The sequence below is a fragment of the Carlito syrichta genome, unplaced genomic scaffold, assembly GCF_000164805.1.
Source record: "Carlito syrichta isolate Samal-C Ts95f unplaced genomic scaffold, Tarsius_syrichta-2.0.1 Scaffold314050, whole genome shotgun sequence".
NCBI lineage: Eukaryota > Metazoa > Chordata > Mammalia > Primates > Tarsiidae > Carlito > Carlito syrichta.
The window spans coordinates 181,048-199,932 of record NW_007258146.1 but is presented as its reverse complement, the minus strand read 5'-3'; the positions used below and the strand labels follow the sequence as shown (position 1 = coordinate 199,932).

The following is an 18,885-nucleotide window of genomic DNA, read 5'->3' as shown; positions in this document are numbered from 1 at the left end:
CTGGCCAGTCCCAGGACGAGATGAGGTGCCCAGCACTGGGGGCTGCACAGGGGCCCCAGTCGGACTACGGTACGGGGGATAAGTAGGTGGTGCCGTGGGGAAGCGGGGCTCCAGGGCGTAGGCGGGGGCCAGTCCAAAGGGGTCCTGCGAAGGCACTTGGGCAGGCACCTGGGGTGGGAGCTTGAGGAAGAGCTCACCAGGTGAGTCGGGGCCGGGTACCGTGCCCGCTGGCGGCTTCAGGAACCCGTCCGCAGAGGTAGACAAGCCGGCGGGGGTAGTGGGGCTGCCAATGAAAATGGTGGGGGCGGCAGCGGGGGGCGGGCTGCCCAGTGCCCCTGGCTGAGGGGGAATGCGGAGATGTAGGGCCGGTCGGTCAGTCTTACGGGCTATCTCGCCCACCTTGGTCTGCTTGTTGATTTGGCTCTCAGCCTGCTACAGGGAGAGACCAGACACAGAGTAGTCAGGCTGCTGTAAGCAGGCCTTATGTCCCCCCACCCACAGAGAGGCCACCAGCTAGAAGACTTCTTTGGCTCAGCTCAGCCCAGCCTGGCCCAGTCCAGCCCTCACTCACCTTCTGCACCTTGTTGATGCGGTGAGCTGCCCGGTTATCTTTGGCCTTTTGCTGAAGGATATAGGACACAGCCTTAGGGCCTGGTGTTGTCTCATGCCCAGCCTCCATCCCCCACAATGTCATTCACATACTCCCTACCCAGAAGCTGATCCCTTCCAGCCCAGTGGGTTTAGGGGTAGGGGGTAGAAAGAACTGAGGTGAATTACCCAAAGATGCCTCCCTCCCTCTCACTTCTCATGCTGACCCATGCTCCTTTCTGTCTCACCAGGTAGGGGGCTTTGTCAGCAGCTGGAACCTTTCTCCAGAGCTTCATGATTTGTTTACAACGGCTAGACCAGTCTGGAGGGCAGAGTAATTGAGTTAGAGTAGAAAAGACTTCGCAGGTGACCCCTCCACCTGCCATGTTGCTAGGCTGTCTCCCTTGCCTTCGTCCCACAGGTACCTGGGTAATCTTGCTTGAGATTAGGAAAGTTAATGTTGGCATAGAGCACGGGCGAGATGGTGGAGAGCTGGCCCAACTCCTCGTCCTTCTCCCAGCGCTGAAGACTCCGCTGGTTATAGGAGAGCCCGTCGCCCTCACCCTCCGTGGTGGGGGTGGTGGGAGTGGAGGGCGTGGTGCCCCCTGAGCCTGTCCAGGGGCTGTCTGGCTCACCGGGTTCCGGGCTAAAGAAGCCCCCGCGCTCCCTGGGGCGCAGGGGCAGAGAGTCACAGGGGGCAGGGATGCCAAGTCCCATCCCAGACAAATTGCCAGGGTCCCAGGCTTTTGCCCTGCCCCAAGAAGGGCCACTAAAAAGGGAGGGAGGAGGAACAGGGGAAGTGTTGCTCCAGCAGCCCAGGCGTCCAAGGGAAGCAAAGCATAAGCCCAGATGCAGATGGAGGGAAGGGATAAGAGGGACTGCCCACAAACATTAAGCACAAATACCAACCTAGAATCCAGAAACGGGGACTGGCAGAGGCCTGGGTAGGAGTCCATTGGGCTGCTAGAGGGGAGATTGCCCAAAGGGAGTCCACCTACAAGAGGCACAGGATCAGAGAAAAGAGTGACTGGCCCATCATGAGAGCAAGTTTGGCTATGCCAGTCTTCAGACCACTCTCACCCGTATCACCTTGAAGAAAGGGCCTCTGCAGTGGTGTACGGCTGCCTTCTAGGCCAGGAGTTCCACAACCCAGATGTTGCTCTCTTTCAGAACCGAGGACATCCTTGAAGAGCTGCTGCAGGTCCTTGGATTCCATCTTGGGCAGTTCTGTGGGGCAATGATGAAGGTTACTGTTGGGGAACACTAAGAAGTTCAGGTGACAACATGGGTCTACAAATGGCAATTGTCAGGGAGGGTACCCAGGACTCCCTACCAGAGAAGGTATATAGATACAGAACCTTCTCCTCCCACAGAAGACATTTACACACAAAGAGGTATGGGTCATAGCCTCACCTTCTGTGGAAATCCTGTCTAAGTCAGAGCTAAGCATCCCTTCACCCGGAGTGCCTGGCTTCTCAGAATCACTGGGCACTGGAGATGCCTTTACACCCCCGTCCTCAGGTCCTGCAAATGCCAGGAGAAACCCATCAGTCAAGGCCAGTATAGAAGTACTCTGTTCCCTACCCACTCCGAACCACAGAGGGGCACAGAACAGTTTCCAGCCTCCAACCCCTCAGCGGCAGAGCAGACCAATAGAGGCAAAGCCAAGATAGGACACGGTCCCCAGCAGCCCTTACCTGGTGTATCAGCTTTGCCTTCAAGGCCACGGGATTCTTCATCTGCACCATCTGGACCATCATCTCCTACGACCAATAGTCCCCAATCTAATCAGAGATGTCCTGTACTTGATGCCCAGAATGGGACCTCCCCAACTCCACAGGCCAGGGCCATTAGCCCTATCCTTAACTCCTGCAGACCAGTCCATTTCCCACCAAAATACACTTGCCAGCTCCCAAGCAAGAAGGAAGGTGGAGTCCCTTAGACCACCTCGCTCCCACATAACTAACCTTTCTGCGAGGTAGGGGCTTCCTTCCTTTCTGAGCCTCCATCCCCCTTGGCTTTTGGGGTTCCTAGTCCAAAGCTTGGCCGGCCCACCCCAACTGCAAAAAGGGCCTTACGGCTCAGGTCCAGCAGCTCCTTCCCAAAGAAGGCTTCCTGTGGGTAGAGTCATGGAGAAATGGGCTGCCTCATGCCCTGCAGGGCACAGACACCTCCCTCACCCCTTGGAGCCTGAGACCCACTTGCAGGTAAGCAGGAAACATATCCTCCAGTTTGCTCTTCTTGCGCCCTCGCCGCTGCTGCTTCTTCTTCTCATCCCCATCAGCTAAGCTCTGTTCCACAGAGCCCTCTGCAGGCAAGTCAGCAGGCATCACTATGGGCAGAATGTAAGGTGTCAGACTCGAGTTGAAAGCATGCTGCTCCCAACTTGGTAGGCTGACACTTTCTGCCTACTTTCTCCCCCAGCATCACTGGGTCCTCCACCCCCATGGCCTTTGCAGTGAGTGCACCCCCTGGGGCTCCCTCACATTACTTCATGGGTACTGTGATCCCCCACCTTCTCCCAGGCCCCAATGGTGCCCTCACCCGTCTCACCCTCGTCGGGCTGCCCATCCCCACTCAACACCTCCGCCTGTGCAGCAGGCCCCTTTTTCAGGCGTGTGTGGGATTTTCGCTGTCGCACCATGAAACCACCAATACCTAGGAGGAGGCAGAGCTGAAGGTGAGAAGGCTCTGGGGGAAGCTAGTAAGCCACCCCTCACCACCCCCACCTCTTCATCCCAAGGCCTCACCAGGCCGATAGGGTTTGCGCTTGCGTTTTTTGCTTTCCTCGGTCTCCTCTTTGCCAGGCTCCACATCGGGGCTGACAGGGCCCTCCAGTTTAATTTCGCACTCCATGTGCTCCACACCACCTGTGTATGGTGGCAGAAGACATAGCGGCATGGGCCTTTTAACCCTGTCATCCTGCCAGAGAGCTGAATACCTCGCCACAGAGCCACTTGGACAAGACTAACAGTTCCTGAGGGTGGCAATGCAGCCCCCACCCCACATCCCAACTCCCACAGGCACATTCATGCTACTTTGCCACTCCCTGAGATTCCCAGCCCAACCTTCACCCTTGAGCAGCTCATCAGTGTCCAGGTCCCCATCCTTCTTGTCATCAGGACCAAGAGCATCTGAGGGCTCGGAACCCTCTAGCCCTGCCTCGCCTGGGAGGCCAGGCCGTCCTCGCCGCTGGCGCCGCTTGTGCAGTGGCGACATGGTCAGGTTACGCAGCACGGCCATGCCAGTTTCTGTCAGCCACACACCCTCGAAGCGAAAGTACTGGGGTTCTGCACGAGAGGGAAGAGCATGTAATCCCTGGATGGAGGCCCCAGGGAAACCAGACCTCCAAGTTTCAACCCATGACCCTAGCTGAGACAAAGGCAATAACAGAAAGTCCAGACTGTGGCTTGAGGACTTGGGAAAACAGACCATCAAGGGGCACTGATTGAAGCCTGAGTTCTCTGTCAGTGACCCAGGGGGATTCAGATAGATATTCCAACTGCAGAAGCCTGGCTTTGCTCATGGCTGTTCTCAGGTTCACCAAATAGATTCTCTTGCTGTCTGGGACTAGGAGGGCCCCAATTTGCTGAATGTCAGCACACAGTGCCTTCAATGCCAAAAGCAGGCCTGTATCATGATGAAGGAGATGGCCCTGGCCCCCTTCACTGAGGAAAAAGAGCTGTGTTCTCCAGAGATGAAATTCTGGCAGTAAAGAAGTCATGTTGTCTGATGAAAGGAACACTGCCTGGGAAGCTGGAGGCCTTAGTTCTAGTTGTAATTTTGCTAACTTACTAGGTGACCTTGGGCAGGCCACTCAAGCTCCCTGGTCTTAGCTTCCTCCTCTTAAAATGAGGAGATAAAGTGGGGGAGGCAGAGGGAGGTGGTGGTTGGAGCTAGGTTAGATGGTATCTTAGGTCTCATCTGGTTTTGGCATTCAAAATTTCTGTGAATCACCTGGCTCTTTCACCTTCATAGGCACCAACTCTGGAGGCGCAACAGGTGCTACGGAGAGAAAGACAAACCAAGACAGCTTGAGGTCCCGTCCTATATCAAGGCCTGAGTCCTGCCCTGACTCCTCCCCCACCCAGAAGTTGGTACTCACCCACAGGCTTTACCACATAGGGCTGGCAGGAGATACAGTCAAAGCCCTCATCAGCTGCCTGCTCCACATCATCCTCTGTGAAGAGGCTCTCACAGCCAGCATGCATCCACCTAGAGAACAGAGTCCAGAGGAGATAAGCTCAGGCAACAAGAGGATGACAACAGGGAAGTGGGGGCCAACGTAAGGAGAAAGGGATGCTCTCACCGTTCACAGTGGCGGCACTGGATTAGTAGGTCCTCTTCCACGTATGGGGCATGACAGATAGGGCAGGTCACCAGGCTGGCGCAGGGCCCACAGTGTGTGTAACTATTCTGCCATTCACAGTGGAAGCCAGGGGAGGCGGCCCCACACTGCATACAAGACACACACCTGGGAGGGGCAGAACACAGATCCTCAGCACCTAACCTATCCAAGGCACTCAGTGGTACCCTCAGTGAGAACCAAACCATAGTCTGGCCTCCTAAACCCAGCCTCTGTCACATACTCAACATCACATCCACTTCAACACCTCAGGCCCCAATCCCCTCTGAAGACTCCAGGTCTTCTTACCACTTGCACTTCCAGCCGCCTTTGGGCACGGTGAGCAGCGGGGGGTCCAGGCAGTATGTGTGGTAGCTAATATCACAATCATCACAGAGTAGCAGGCGTGAGGGGTCGGAGGCCTGGCCACATACCTCACACACGATACACTCCACGCAACGCCAGCCCTTTAGCAACATCACCTTGGTGATCTGGTGCAGAAGACGGGAATCTCTCAGGATGTGAGATGGAGGGGATGGGGAATTTCTATGGATGGGGCTGGAGGAACCCCAATGCATAGGCCAGACCTCCATCTCAGAATAGGGAGGCTAATGCAAAGTACCTTCACCCCCAAAAAGTGGCTCTAAATTGAGGCTCCCAAGGATCTCTGCTGACCAGGGACTAGCTGCACCAGTCAGTGCCTTATTATGAATGGAGTAGCAATTTCACTAGCCAAGCCCCCAAAAGGACCAAATTAGGTAGTGCTTCCCTAAATTTTTCTTGAACATTTAGAACTTGCTATGGCTGCTAGTTAGTGAATGTTAGCAGTAGATAAGTCATAAATTAATGAAAATCCTGAAACAAGTGATCATGCTTAGGCCAAAAACACTGCTTTCTCTTTGTGGACATGTACTCAGGTTGTCAATTTTATATTTTATCTCCAGACTATACCATATTTTCTGCTGGTAAAGTTATCAGTTTATGTGATGGGTTGAATTATACCAGGAAGTCATGGTCTACCACAAAGAAGCTATAAAGTCTACTTAAAGGCCGGGCCCAGTGGTTCAGGCTGTAATCCTAGCACTTTGGGAGGCCGAGGTAAGTGGATTGCCTGAGCTCATGGGTTCGAGACCAACCCAGGCAACTTGGCGAGACCTCATCTCTACAATAGATAAAAAATTAGCTGGGCGTGGTAGCATACTACTTGGAAGGCTGAGGTGGAAGGATCTCCGGAGCCCAGCAGATCGACACTGGGGTGGCAGTGAGCATGCCACTGCACTGTAGCCTGGGCAACAGAGTAAGACCCCAACTCAAAAAAAAAAAAGAAAGAAAAATAGGCAACCCCCTCAGGTTCCCTCCCACTATGGGAGCTTTTCTGTCCTCTCAATAAATCCTGCTTTAAAAAAAATGATTCAAGACCCGCCTGGGCAGCTTGGCAAGACCGCATCTCTACAATAAATCAAAAAATCAGCCGGGCGTGGTAGCGCACGCCTGTAGTTCCAGCTACTTGGAAGGCTGAGGTGGAAGGATCATCGGAGCTCAGCAGGATGAGGCCGCAGTGGCCGGGAGCGGCCACTGCATTCCAGTCTGGGCTACAGAGTGAGACTCCAACTCAAAAAAAAAGAAAAAAAGAAAAGAAAATCCACTTAAATTCCAAAGTACTTGTCCCCAAGATGAGTTGATAACCACTGGTAACTAATCGATGACATCTAGGCCCAGTGGCCACTTTAATAGGTAGTATGGCCAGGACAAGGAACTAGGATAAGAAATAACCAACCCTATTCCCCAGCCCATGCCTCCATGGCACTGAACTCACCTTGCTGTTGACACAGTAAGGGTGATAGCACTGAGAGCACTGTGAACAGGCAAGAAGATGGCCCTCTGCCCCACGGCCAAAGCTGCCACACACCACACACATGTCCTGGGGAAACACAAAGAAACCTGGATGCCCAACTGGGTCTCCTCATCCTATTCAGGGCCAGTCTACTGACCACAACACTAATCAGAGACCAGGGAGTTCATCCCACAGGGCTGGGACACCATAAGCTACCAGGGGACCCTGCTCCTCCTACTCACCAATAGGACTGGTCATTCCTAGGATATTTTGCTTACCTTATCAGGTAACCTGAATTTATAAAGTCTGACATGGGTAAAGGTAAGAAAAAACTAAAGGAAGACAGGATGGAGCAAAGACTGGTCAGGTGAGAATTCCCTTTATGACAAAACTCTACTAGCTTCAAGATTACTCAGGTGAGAACATATGTAAGCTCAGAGGAGACACTCAAGAGAAATCTGACAGATGGATAAACAAATGAATACCGTGATTCGGATTCACTGTCTGTTTTCTCATTAGCTAGGTATCCCCAGAAACAGGTGACCGGTTTTCCGCATCTATCCTCTCACCAAAACACACACATACACAATCTATCCTCTCACCAAAACACTCACATACACGGTGTTCAGTCCAGCAGGTCTCACTACTGGGACTGCACCAGTCAAGTATCGTACCTGCATTAGGACAAATTTGTCTGTGTTGGAAAAGAGAACCACGGTATTCTGCATGGTGTCATCATCTTCTTCTTCTTCTTCCTTGCTAGGAGAGCTATCAATATCAGCAACCTTACAGAAAGAGAGTTGTGGAAAGTGAACTAAGCTACTTTCCTCTTTAGTGTTGGAGGAAGGAGGTGTGAGCCCCTGGCTAAGATGAAGGCCAGAAGACAGGACTAAGAGGCAAAAAGAAAAAAAAAGCTCAGCTCCCAAATTGGGCGTCAACTTGATAGCAGAGATTTCAGAAAAGCCTCAACAACAAATGGACAGGAACACAGACATAGATAGGTCCTAGACTAGCAGGCAGGCAGGCAAACGTGTAGGGGCTGGCAGGACTTAAAGGGTATTCAATTTTGAAGCATGCTTGGGGGATGGGAGGCCTCTCCTTACTACCAGAGTCTCAATGGAAGAAGCAGTTGATTTTAGCCGGGCTCGTCCTCTCCCACGTCCGCCATGTGCTCCTCCACGAGGCCGGCGTCTTCCTGGAAAACTACTGCTGCGACCCTGAGTGAGGGAAGGGGATGATTACAGGAACATGTCAAGGGCTAGCGTGTTGGGTTCACAGGCTTGAAAAAGAGATGAATGAACAGAGTATGACAGGTAAGAAGCCCAGGAGTCCCACTCAGGGTAGGGGAAAAAGCCAAGCTCCTAGTTTTCAACAAGTAGGTAGCTCTGGCCCAAACCCTCCCAAGAAGAGAGTGAATAACACAGTATAAGGATAAAAAATAGTGGCTTGAAAGAACCAAGTTTCTGGTCCCGATTCTACTACTGAACCATGAACCTGGGCAAGTCATTTGTCCCCTCTATGTATTAGTATTCTCCTTAATAAAATAGTTGGAATAAAGGATCTCCGAGAGTTTAGGACTAAAAAAGCCAGTTGCAAAAGTATCAGTGACACAGGCTGTACCTCTGACAGTGGCATAATTCTGGCCACATCCCATGGCCCCTCACCTGTTTGATACGAGAGCGTGCTGGGGAGCTGCGTCGCCTGCCTTTCTCCCCCTCGGCTTTGCCTCCACCGATAGTTGTCCCAGCATCACACAAAAGTGAGTCATCAGTCTCTGGCAGCGAGTCGGTACAGAGCCGTAGGGAGCCCTCATCTCGGGCTGGACTAACATCTGTTGAGACCCCTAGCTCCATGGACAGGGAGCCACCTCCTTCAGGGTCAGGAGAGCCCAGCAGGGGCTCTGAGCCAGGAAAACTGGCACTGGCATCACCCTGGCTCAGATTAGAGATCTCATTAACGATGTCAGATTTAATAAGAGTGGGTGGTGTGGGGGCCACTGGTGCACGTGGCTCCTCCTGTTCTTCACATGGTGAGTCCTGCCCTGCTACCTGCTTGCATTCAGGGCCATAGACCTCCATAGGGGTCACAGGGGCCAGCTCCTCGGGGTCCAGGAGCACAGGGGAACCTTTAAGTTCACGAGTCAAACTGCCAGGAGTCTGTCCAGCCTCTGGCTGTGAACCAGGAGCGTCAATCCCATCCAGAGGGGCTGGGTCTTCCCCGAGGCCAGAGAAGTCATCCAGGGCTGGGGCGGGGCTGGGGGCAGGGCAGGAAAGGTCTCCCATGGGAGAGGGGAGAGGACCGGTGGCACTGGGTTCCAAGGCTGGGCACTCAGGCTCTGGGATTTTCTCAGTCTCCATCTCATGTGTCTCAGCCTCATCTGAGACCCTCACTGCCTTCCCTATGGGACTCAACGGGGAGGGAATGGACAGTGGCATAGCAGGAGGGAAGCACTGGGAAGGGGGGGAGTTCTGGGGAGGAAGGGGATGCTGAAGGAGTGGAGAACACCGAGGAGGAAGGGGTTCTATCAAGATGGGAAAAGCCGGTCCCACTGGGGAGCCTGGAGATGGGGGAAGGATCATAGGGGGCACAGGCTCAGGGTCAGTGCAGTTAGCTTCTGGTGGTGGGCTGATCGGTGTCTCTAGGATGGGGGCAGCCAGTGGTGACTCAGGGTCACCGTCCCCTTTGGCACCAAAGGGGTACTCTAACTCCCCCAAAGGAGACAGGGCTGGCGGGGCCACAGCTGTGATAATGGGCGAGAGCGGAGGAGGAAGAGGATCTGGAAGGAAAGCGAAAAAGAGGTTCTTTGATTAAACATGCCATAAGGAGTTAAGACCGTCCCAGAGTAAAGGGACAGAGCCTTACCTGGTGGCATCAGCTGAGGCGACAAAGGTGGCTCCCCAGATGGGGACAAGGGCAACTCCTCAGGCAGAGGGGATAGACGTGGCTCCCCAGGCTCAGACAGGGCCGGCTCTCCAAGCAAAGGGGATAAGGGTGGCTCCCCAGGTGGGGGGAACAAGGGCAACTCCTCAGGTGCGGGGCATTGGCCTGGTTCCTGAGGGGGCTCTTCAGGCTGAGGGGACAGGCATGGCTCCTCAGGCTGGGGGGACAAGCGTGGCTCCTCAGGCACAGGAGACGGGTGAGGTTCCTCAGTCCGGGGAGATAGGCGCAATTCTTTAGGCTGAGGGGACAGATGTGGTCCCTCAGGCCTGGGGGACAAGCATGGCTCCTCAGACATAGAGGACAGATGCGGCTCCTCAGGCCGGGGGGACAGGCATGGCTCCTCAGGCCGCGGGGACAAGCGCGGCTCCTCAGGCCGGGGAGACAGGCGCGGCTCTTCAGGCCGGGGGGACAGGCGTGGCTCCTCAGGCCGTGGGGACAAATGTGGCCCCTCAGGTTGCGGGGACAGGTGTGGCTCCTCAGGCCGTGGGGACAGGCGTGGGTCCTCAGGCCCGGGGCAGAGTTGCAGCTCCTCAGGCCGGGGGGACATGTGTGGCCCCTCAGGCAAGGGGCAGAGAAGCGGCTCTGCAGGCTGGGGGCAGCATCGTGGCTCCTCAGGCCGGGGACAGAGATGTGGCTCTGCAGGCTGGGCGCAGAGTCGCGGCTCCTCTGGCAGTGGCGACTGGGGTGACTCCTCCAGCGGCAGGGACATGAACGAATCTTCCGGTGGTGGGGAAGCAGGCAAGTCTTCAGGTGGTGGAGATGTGGGTGAGTCCTCAGGTGGTGGGAATAGGCGTGAAGCCTCAGGTGGAGGGGATGTGGGAGACTCCTCAGGCGGTGGGGACAAGGGAGATTCTTCAGGTGGGGAGGACAGGCGTGATACCTCAGGTGGGGGGGACATAGGTGATTCTTCAGGTGGCGGGGACATAGGTGAGTCCTCAGGTGGGGGAGACAGACGTGATGCCTCAGGTGGTGGGGAGAGGGGAGACTCCTCAGGTGGAGGGGACAGAGGAGACTCTTCAAATGGTGGGAACAGACGAGAAGCCTCAGGTGGTGGAGACATTGGTGACTCTTCCGGTGGAGGAGACATAGGTGACTCCTCAGGTGGTGGAGACAGGCGAGATGCTTCGGGCGGTGGGGAAGTAGGCAATTCCTCCGGTGGGGGAGACAAGGGAGACTCCTCAAGTGGTGGGGACAGGGGTGATGCTTCAGGTGGTGGGGACAGGGGTGTCTCAAGTGCAGGAGATGGGGGCGACTCTTCTGGTGGAGAGAAGGGTGATTCCTCCAGTGGAGAAAAAGGTGATGATTCAGGTGGAGGAGACAAAGGAGACTCCTCAGGAGGCGGAGAGAGGGGTGACTCTTCTGACTGCCGGGATAGCTGCAATGCCTCAGGCGGTGGAGATGCGGGAGATTCCTCAGGTGGCGGGGACAGGCGTGATGCCTCAGGCGGCGGGGACGTGGGTGATTCCTCAGGTGGTGGGGACAGGGGTGACTCCTCAGGTGGGGGCAGCAGTGGCATCTCCTCGCTTAGGGGGGCCTCCAACTGGGGCTCAAGTTGAACCCCTGCTCTCCCTGCAGATACAACACACTATGCTCCTATCTAGCTCACATCTACTCCACAGAAAGTACGGGGTCTGAGGCAAAGCAGAAACTGTCTTTTACCACAGAATAAAAGGGGGTTAATTTCCCTACTCACCTAGTGGTTTGGCTTCACATTGCAGGGGCCCCGGTTCCTTGAGTTGCATAGAGGTCACGTGCCCACCCTTTGGCTGCCCTTGGCATGCAACGTACAGAGCATCGGGCTCATCAGTGGGGGTATCGCCAGGCTCTGGGGGTGGAAATCTGCAGAGGGTACAGGGGAGCAGGCACTGTGGCTCTAGTCAGCTTCTAGAGAGTACACTGGGGCAAGGCATGAGCATTGTGGACTGTACTGCCCACCCAAGGGCTCTCCTCTCAAAGTATTTGATTTCCCATGACCCCTGCCAACCTCAGTCCTTCCAACCCGCCATCCCAATTTCACAACCCACACCACTTACCTGCTACAGAGAGGGGGATGCTGATCAGCAACAGAACTCATAGGCTGACCTCCCTGGGCTTTGTGACAGCGATGACAGAGCGAGTAGTTCTCAAACCACTCACAGTTGGGATTCAGTTCTGCGGAGCCTGCCCCACAGGCCCGGCATACTCGGCACGCCTAGGGGAAGGAGGTGGGCCAAACAGGACCGGGTCAGACATACAGCAAAGACTGCAGGAGAGTACAGGACCTATTATGACAGAGAAACTCTGGGAATTTCATAGGAGGCAGAATTAGGGAGAGTAAGGCAGAATCGGAGTCCACTCACCTTGCACTTCCAAGAGTGAGCAGGCAGTTCCTCCATGGGTGGTTTTAGGCAGAAGGTATGGTATCCCTTGTCACACGTCTCACAGACCAACATCTTAGAGTCATTCCCAGGTTTCCTGCAGGGGCACAGGGAACATTAGTGTTCTCCCTGCCCCCATTTTCTTTCTTTTTTCATGGTAATGGGCCTTCTCCAACTGCCATCATTTTTAACCCCAACCTGTACTTTGCTAAGGGTTCCCTCCTACTCTCCCATTCTTACCTGCAGGCTTGGCACACTTTGCATTCAGGGCACTGCCAGCCAGCACGCTTGCGGGCAGTCAGAGCAGTGTCCAGGCAGGCCCCATGATAGTGATGCCCACAGCTGGTACAGAAGAACAGGTCACACAACTCCCCCGGCCCCTCACATACTGCACAGCGAGCCTCCTCTGCAGAGGAAAGAGACAGCACAAATCAGTTACAGATTCCTTGCAAGATTCAGCACAGTGCAGTATACATAACAGGCACACTGTGGACACAGAATAAGGAACAAAGTTTCTGAATGCCTGCCCGATATTTGCCAGGTACTGTTCTAGGCACTGTGGACACCACAGTAAACAAGACAGGCAAAGCCCTTGTGTTCATAAAGTTCACACCTACTTTAGTGGGGCAGACTGACAGTATATAATTACAGACTTTGATGAGAGCTTTGTAGAGTACAAAAATCCAAGGCACATTTGGTCTCTTATTTGTCCTATGTCCGAAGGGCAGGACTTCTTACCCAGATGTGCAGCTCCCTCACTGTGCTCCGGGCATAGCAGTTGCAGTGTTTTCATGGATAGGAAGGAACCACTGGCAGTCGCGCAGGGGAAGTGGTAAAGTCGTGGACACCCAGGTGAGCGGCAAGGGATGGAGGCACCGAGCCTGGTGCAGTGGGAGCAGCGCTGCCGGGTGGAGACAATGCCTCAGTGCCAGCCAGCACTCTCCAGAGAAACAGCTCAAGTTAACTCTGCCCTAGTATGCCCACTGCCCTCCTTATTCCACCCTGACTCTCAGAAACCCACCAGTCCTGCCTACCCTTAGCAAGCCCAGCCCTGCCCTTCTCTTATGCAATCCGCTGGCGCCAACCCCACCTGTGAGATCCCTGAGAAGATGGCCTTGTCCACACCACATAGTTCTGGGCCCTCCTGCCCCCATACGCCTGCCGACCACGCAGCACACCAATGGTGAGCCCAGCAGGACCCTTTACAGGTGGGAAGAGGTAAACAGAAAGGAAAGCATTAACAAAAAGGTGATTGCTGGTTCATGACTACACAGTCCCTACCCCACTTCCCTTCACTTACCTCCAGGTTCTCCTAGGTGGGCAGGTGTAAGACCCTCAGGGAAACCAATCTGTGATAGGTCCTCACTGGGTCGCACTGCTTCATTGGGTCCTGGGTTCCCCCCAGGGGGCACCACTGGACACCGGGGCCAATCAAATGGCAACTCAAAGCGCCGTAGCTCCCGCTGCCCATGCAGACTGGGCTCCCCGCAGTTGCAGAGAGCACAACGCCGCACTGGACCCCCACTGTGGACACACAAGCGTCAGCACCATGCCAGGCCCCTGCCAACCCCATGATTTCGCATGTCCAGTCTTCCCCAACATTCATCTTCCTAAGTCCTCTTCCTCAAAAGCCCCAGACTCTCAATCAAATCCTCGTGTACTTTTATATCCTCATTTTCCTCAAACAAGTTACCTGCAGTCCTGGGGAGGCTCCTGAAGCTTGGGACTCCCAGAACTGGGGACAGAGACCTCCCCCACTTGTGGGTTGGGAAGGTCTGGCTCAGTGGCACCTGGGTCCTCAGAGGCTGCAGGTCCATCGGCTGAATGACGAGACAGAGCAGCACATGTCAGCCATCATTCCCTACTTAATACTGAGTCCACTCATCAGACCCATGAGATTATTCAAAACCCCGGACCACAGTGATGGCATTTTGACTTCTGTCTCAAAGAACAAAGTCCTTCAATTACTTACCCATTTCAAAGACTTAACTCGTGTCCTTGTGCCAGGACCAGAAATTTAAGGTTGCCCATGAAGAGCAGAAATCTAAAAGCAAACCCAGAATTTGTTCTACTCACCTGCCGGTTCTGAATCTTTATCCTCACCAGGCGACTTCTGGCTGTCCATCCCTCTCTCCGACTGGGCAGGGCCCTCTCGGGGAGACCTGTTAGTGCCGAGAGATAGCTATATGTCTAATAAGTCTCCCCAATAAGCGCTTTTCCCAGAATCCCAGGAGGAAAGTATTCAGACCTTACAAACATCAAAGCAAAGCCATACCTATAAACTCCAGTACAAGGAAAGGCATTCTCTTTAAACCTTATCCCACTGCCTACTTCCCCCCCAGATAAATACATACCCTCTTCTCCCACTCTTATCAGGGCATCTATTCTACCTTCCCACTTCCAGTCTCCTCTGTAAGAGCTCCCAGAGCAATAACATCCAACTGGAATCCAATATACATCTAGTGCTGCCCTTTGCCTCATCTCTGAGTTCTTGGCTTCCGGTGGGACTATTCCCTGACCTTTTCCCTCAGGTTTCAAGTTAGCTACCATTCTAAGGACCTGTCAGTGCCAACCCCTGGGTAGTTATGACCCAGAAAGTCTGAGGCCAGCCAAAATCCCTCTCTCAGAAGCAGAGTCTGAGGTTTTACAAAAGATAGAACAAACTACTGGAACTAAAGCCTAGCTGTGGCTGGATCTCCCCTACCTCCACTTATTTCAACCATGACATTCCCACTACAACAGAAGAAACGCCCCGATTTCTAACCACTTCCAACTGAAACCTAGCTCAGCCCCATCCATGATCCTGCCCTAACTGAGCTCAGAGCCTCACCTAGCCTGAAGGCCTCAGGTCGTTGCCCTTAGCAACGCCAACTGCCCTTCCTCTTCAGATATCCCTAGAAGTTAAGCGAAGTGGACCTTAAGAGTTACTGAGCATGTGTAACCCAGGCCTGAAGCTAAGCATGCTGGGAGTTGTAGTCCCAGGAAGCACACTGCCACTTGGAGTTCTAAACGGGGCAGGACATAGCGTAGTACAGCAGAGCAGAGCAGCTTCCTTCCTCTTCCGTCAAGCAGGGTTTCCACACACATTGGGTGGGGGGTGGGGGAGAATAACGGTCCCCTGTCCTTTCTTCTAAGAAATACGTAACGATACCAAATGAAACACACCAAAGTTATACCTTAAAAAGTTTAGTCCCACACCTTTGGCATATTTTCCTAGATGTAAGAGAGAACTAAGTATAGTGCAAAAAAAATAGTAAAGAACAAGAATTACAGAGGTGAGGAATGGGAAAGGGATTCTATAGAAGAAGGGGAAAAGGGATATGTGCCAGTAGCTCATAGTGAGAAATGAAGACCCTTTCTCTTAATCATAGAAAGTCTAGTGTTCCTAGAGAAGGTGGCAGTGAGGTGGCGGAAATCCCTAAAACACAACTCTAAATAATAAAAGTTTGAGAAACTCACCTTTTCCACTCTTTAACCAGAGTGACCACACTAACCTTAATAAGGACAACCCCCTCCTTCCAAACTGGAAGGCAAATACCCTAGTCAGTCACATAGGGTTAAATGACTGGGACAAATTAGTGAGAAATCAGTAAATCAATTCCCCAAGAACCACAGTTCTCTCCTGAACTCACACTCCATTTCCAGATACTGGCTATGTCCCTCCTGAGACATATCACAGGAAAGGAAATTACTTTACTTTCCCCCTTAACACTCAGAGTCTGCTGGATAAGTAAAGTATCACTTGATATCTGTTATCTTCATTCCCAAACCATCTTTTACCCAATCCTGCCATATAACCGTACCTGAAAGGAAAGCAGAGTGGGTCATCTGGCTGGCTCACAGAAAAGCTGCTCTGGAACTTTATGAAGCCCTCAGAAGTGACCCATGGAAAGTAGGAGTCGGAGGAAAGGGCACTAGCCAGGCCCCTCTTCCTATTCAGTCACACCCAGAAAGTCCAAGGGGGCCCTCAAAGTTTTCTAGTTGTTTGCATCTCATTATATCTTAATACCACATGCCCCCAAAGATCATCTACCCGTTCTGCTCTCAAAGTTGAGGCCAAGGGAGTAACAAACAACAAGAAATAAAAAGCAACAAAGATAATACAGTGGGTAGGAGGAGGACTGCCACACACAAGGCCAGAGGGACAAATTCCTCAGCCCTCCCCCGAGCGCAGCCCTCTCAGGCTGGTAATGCTGGTACTGCTCAAGAAGATACAGAAACCACCTTCATCTGGCCTTGAGAGACAGAGTACCAACATCCTCCAAAGCCAGAGGATCCCATTTATGGGGCCATGGAAGATGAGAGATTAAGAAGCAAAGAGAAGAGTGTCCTCCAACCTACACCAAAAAGAATCTAAGGGCACCTAGAAGAAGCCTAAGCCTATTTCCCAGTCCCTGCCGTCCCACACCTGCACTCCAGTGCTGAGTCCCACAGTTATCAGGCCCCTGAACATATCTAAACAAACTAAGACCAGAGATTCTCCCATTATTCACAGCCAGGAAACACATACACATATATACCAAGGGTTTTTCCTTGGATCTAAAGTGAGCTTGTGTCTGGCCAGGCCTCCTCTAGGGCAGAGAGCAAGTACACATCTAGGGAGTAAAACTGTGCTGGCACCCCTTAGTCCTATGCCTAAGGGGCCCTCTAAAAAAAGCAAGGAAGAAGACAGGGATTTATCTCAACCCACTCTCCTCCCTGCCAGTAGTTTTCACTCCATTTTCCTAGCCGGTGGGAAACAGAGGCTTGGAGAGGAAAAGGGCTAAAGCAGGCCCTTGAGTGAGCAGCTCTTCAGTAGGACGCAGGACTTCCTGGTTCCCAGCCTGAGAATCAAACCACACCTCTCTCCACCCCCATTTTGGGTCAGCCCTCCAGGATGGATCCAAATGGCAACACTAGCTCTGCAGACCCTCGGCACTGTCTCTGGGACAACCTGGGGGCACCCACAGCTACCGAGGTGTGGTCCTACCTAGAAAAGTTATTTGGTGATAGATAACAGAAGGGACCCTCCATAGAATGTAGGCACGGAGAGCACTGTTGACAGCTTACCTTACTCCACCACCTCTGTGCCACTTCTTACCTCCCAGAAATCTTTCAAGGGCAAAAGCCCTATTTCCCCCTCTCCAAGACCAGAATCAAACAGATCTAGCACATGTATGTTGGAGGGGGTGGAGTGAGGGAGCAAAATGCATCAGCCAAATCCCTGCTGGGGAGCATGACAGGTGTGAGAGGGGCTGTCCTAGCCCTGGGCCCAGAGGCATGAGACATGAGGCTCATGCTGCCCACTTCGTGCAGGCACATATGCCCCTCCTTTCTCCCCCCTGTACCTCCTGCCAAGGCTGGAAACACTGGCTTCCAGCAGAAAAGAGCTCTGATCAAGTCATTTATCCTCCAAAGAGATACAGGTCACCCTATTCTGCAGGGTTGGGACAGATCAGAGGACCAGTTAACATTCTCTGGTCAAAAAAGGGTTGGAGAGGTCTGGGAGGGGCTTGCAGGATTGGCCAAAGGACTCATGGGCAGCCAGCTCTCCACATCAGGCCCGGAGAAAGCAGGAGACAAAAGCCATTTTTTTGCAGCCTACATTCGCAGGGAGCAAATCTCAACGGCCTCCTCTATAATCCCCTGGAGATTAGGTCCATCCCGAGAGGAGGGGAGGTAAAGCAGGCTAAGACAGCACTAGGCCTCACTAGGGTCACTTTGCCAGGCAGGGGTAGTTTAAAGTTGAATAGCAGGGCCAGAGTTGCCCCCAGCCCCGCCTCCTTCTTGCCCCAGCCACCCCCTTCATCACAACTAGTCAGTTTCCACACACTCTTCCCTTTGCCCTGTGAAAGAGGGCCTGGTGAAGGATCTAGGGATCCTTGAGTTTCCCAGGGACTGCTTTGGGTGCCTAACTCGGGAGGAGCAACCTTAAAGTCCAACTGGCAGTCAGTCCAACCTGGCAGTGGCACCCTCCCCCGCCAACCCAAGTTGTTCTGTCCCAAGGCCCACAAGGAACCCTGGGGGAAGCAGCAGCAGCCTGGGATTGGTGCTGGCATCAGGGCCTGGGTCCTAGTTTAGTCAAGCTTCCCCCCAACACAAAAATAAACAGGCAGAGAAGCTTTCTGGCTAGGTTCCCAAACTCCCGTGGTTCCATGAACCCCCATTCTTTAAAGAGGCACACCCCAAGACACCAGGCCGCAGTTCTGCTCTGGTGACTGGCTCAGGTTCCCTTGACAGACCCTGCCAAAGGAACCCTCCCCAGCTCTAGCACCCCTTTCTCCAACCTGAAGGCCAGCTCCGGCCAAGATAGTCCATCTGGCTGTGCCCCCAGTCCAACCCTTTCTGGGCCCTGGCCGGGCGGACTTCACTCACCTCTTCACAGGGCGATCCAGAAATCCTCATCCGAGAACATGGCCAGAGCCCGGGCCGCTCCCCGACCTCGAACCGCCAGAGCGATCACAGCCGCCCCCCGCACGGGGGGGGGTAGGGGGGCCAAGAACGGTAAATCCAGGTCGGAGTGGCCACCCTTCCCCCCCCAAAAAAAGCAAGAAGCCAAAGAGGGGCTCTCTGCCTCGGGTTCCAGCAGTTTAGGTTTCCATGGACAGCCCCAGGGCGGCGAATCCCGAGCGGACACAAAGAGAGCACCGGTGGCTTTGATCTTGGGCGAGCAGGCTCCGCATCCGCGTCGCCGGGCGGCCTCTCAGTCCCAGGGCCCGGCCAGCGCCCCGGCCGCCCGCGCCGGGCTCGGGCGGAACGTCGAGGCTCTCCAGATGGAACGTCCAGGCGCCTCCCCAGCAGCCCGGAAGGAATGCCGCGCCGCCCCGCGCCGGGCCCGGATG

At 53.9% G+C, this 18,885-nt stretch overlaps 1 protein-coding gene across 1 annotated transcript in view; it reads right to left on the bottom strand.

Annotated features, from left to right (window-relative positions):
- Positions 1 to 14,189, bottom strand: part of KMT2D (lysine methyltransferase 2D) — a 35,609-nt gene extending 21,420 nt beyond the window's left edge. The window contains exons 1-32 of the mRNA XM_008070881.2: positions 14,141 to 14,189; positions 13,758 to 13,884; positions 13,365 to 13,588; positions 13,155 to 13,264; positions 12,803 to 12,965; positions 12,305 to 12,470; positions 12,047 to 12,161; positions 11,741 to 11,898; positions 11,401 to 11,546; positions 10,014 to 11,276; positions 9,630 to 9,878; positions 8,432 to 9,543; positions 7,871 to 7,984; positions 7,442 to 7,552; positions 6,750 to 6,854; positions 5,243 to 5,424; positions 4,898 to 5,062; positions 4,694 to 4,803; positions 4,546 to 4,593; positions 3,657 to 3,878; positions 3,339 to 3,458; positions 3,142 to 3,246; positions 2,790 to 2,920; positions 2,556 to 2,703; positions 2,286 to 2,351; positions 2,002 to 2,112; positions 1,678 to 1,815; positions 1,498 to 1,582; positions 1,014 to 1,255; positions 837 to 910; positions 572 to 622; positions 12 to 432 (exon numbers count right to left, since the gene is read on the bottom strand). Of these exons, the coding sequence (XP_008069072.1) occupies positions 12 to 432; positions 572 to 622; positions 837 to 910; positions 1,014 to 1,255; positions 1,498 to 1,582; positions 1,678 to 1,815; positions 2,002 to 2,112; positions 2,286 to 2,351; positions 2,556 to 2,703; positions 2,790 to 2,920; positions 3,142 to 3,246; positions 3,339 to 3,458; positions 3,657 to 3,878; positions 4,546 to 4,593; positions 4,694 to 4,803; positions 4,898 to 5,062; positions 5,243 to 5,424; positions 6,750 to 6,854; positions 7,442 to 7,552; positions 7,871 to 7,984; positions 8,432 to 9,543; positions 9,630 to 9,878; positions 10,014 to 11,276; positions 11,401 to 11,546; positions 11,741 to 11,898; positions 12,047 to 12,161; positions 12,305 to 12,470; positions 12,803 to 12,965; positions 13,155 to 13,264; positions 13,365 to 13,588; positions 13,758 to 13,884; positions 14,141 to 14,189 (6,631 nt within the window). The remainder of the gene's footprint in view (positions 1 to 11; positions 433 to 571; positions 623 to 836; positions 911 to 1,013; positions 1,256 to 1,497; positions 1,583 to 1,677; positions 1,816 to 2,001; positions 2,113 to 2,285; positions 2,352 to 2,555; positions 2,704 to 2,789; positions 2,921 to 3,141; positions 3,247 to 3,338; positions 3,459 to 3,656; positions 3,879 to 4,545; positions 4,594 to 4,693; positions 4,804 to 4,897; positions 5,063 to 5,242; positions 5,425 to 6,749; positions 6,855 to 7,441; positions 7,553 to 7,870; positions 7,985 to 8,431; positions 9,544 to 9,629; positions 9,879 to 10,013; positions 11,277 to 11,400; positions 11,547 to 11,740; positions 11,899 to 12,046; positions 12,162 to 12,304; positions 12,471 to 12,802; positions 12,966 to 13,154; positions 13,265 to 13,364; positions 13,589 to 13,757; positions 13,885 to 14,140) is intronic.
- Between the last annotated feature and the right edge of the window lie 4,696 nt (positions 14,190 to 18,885).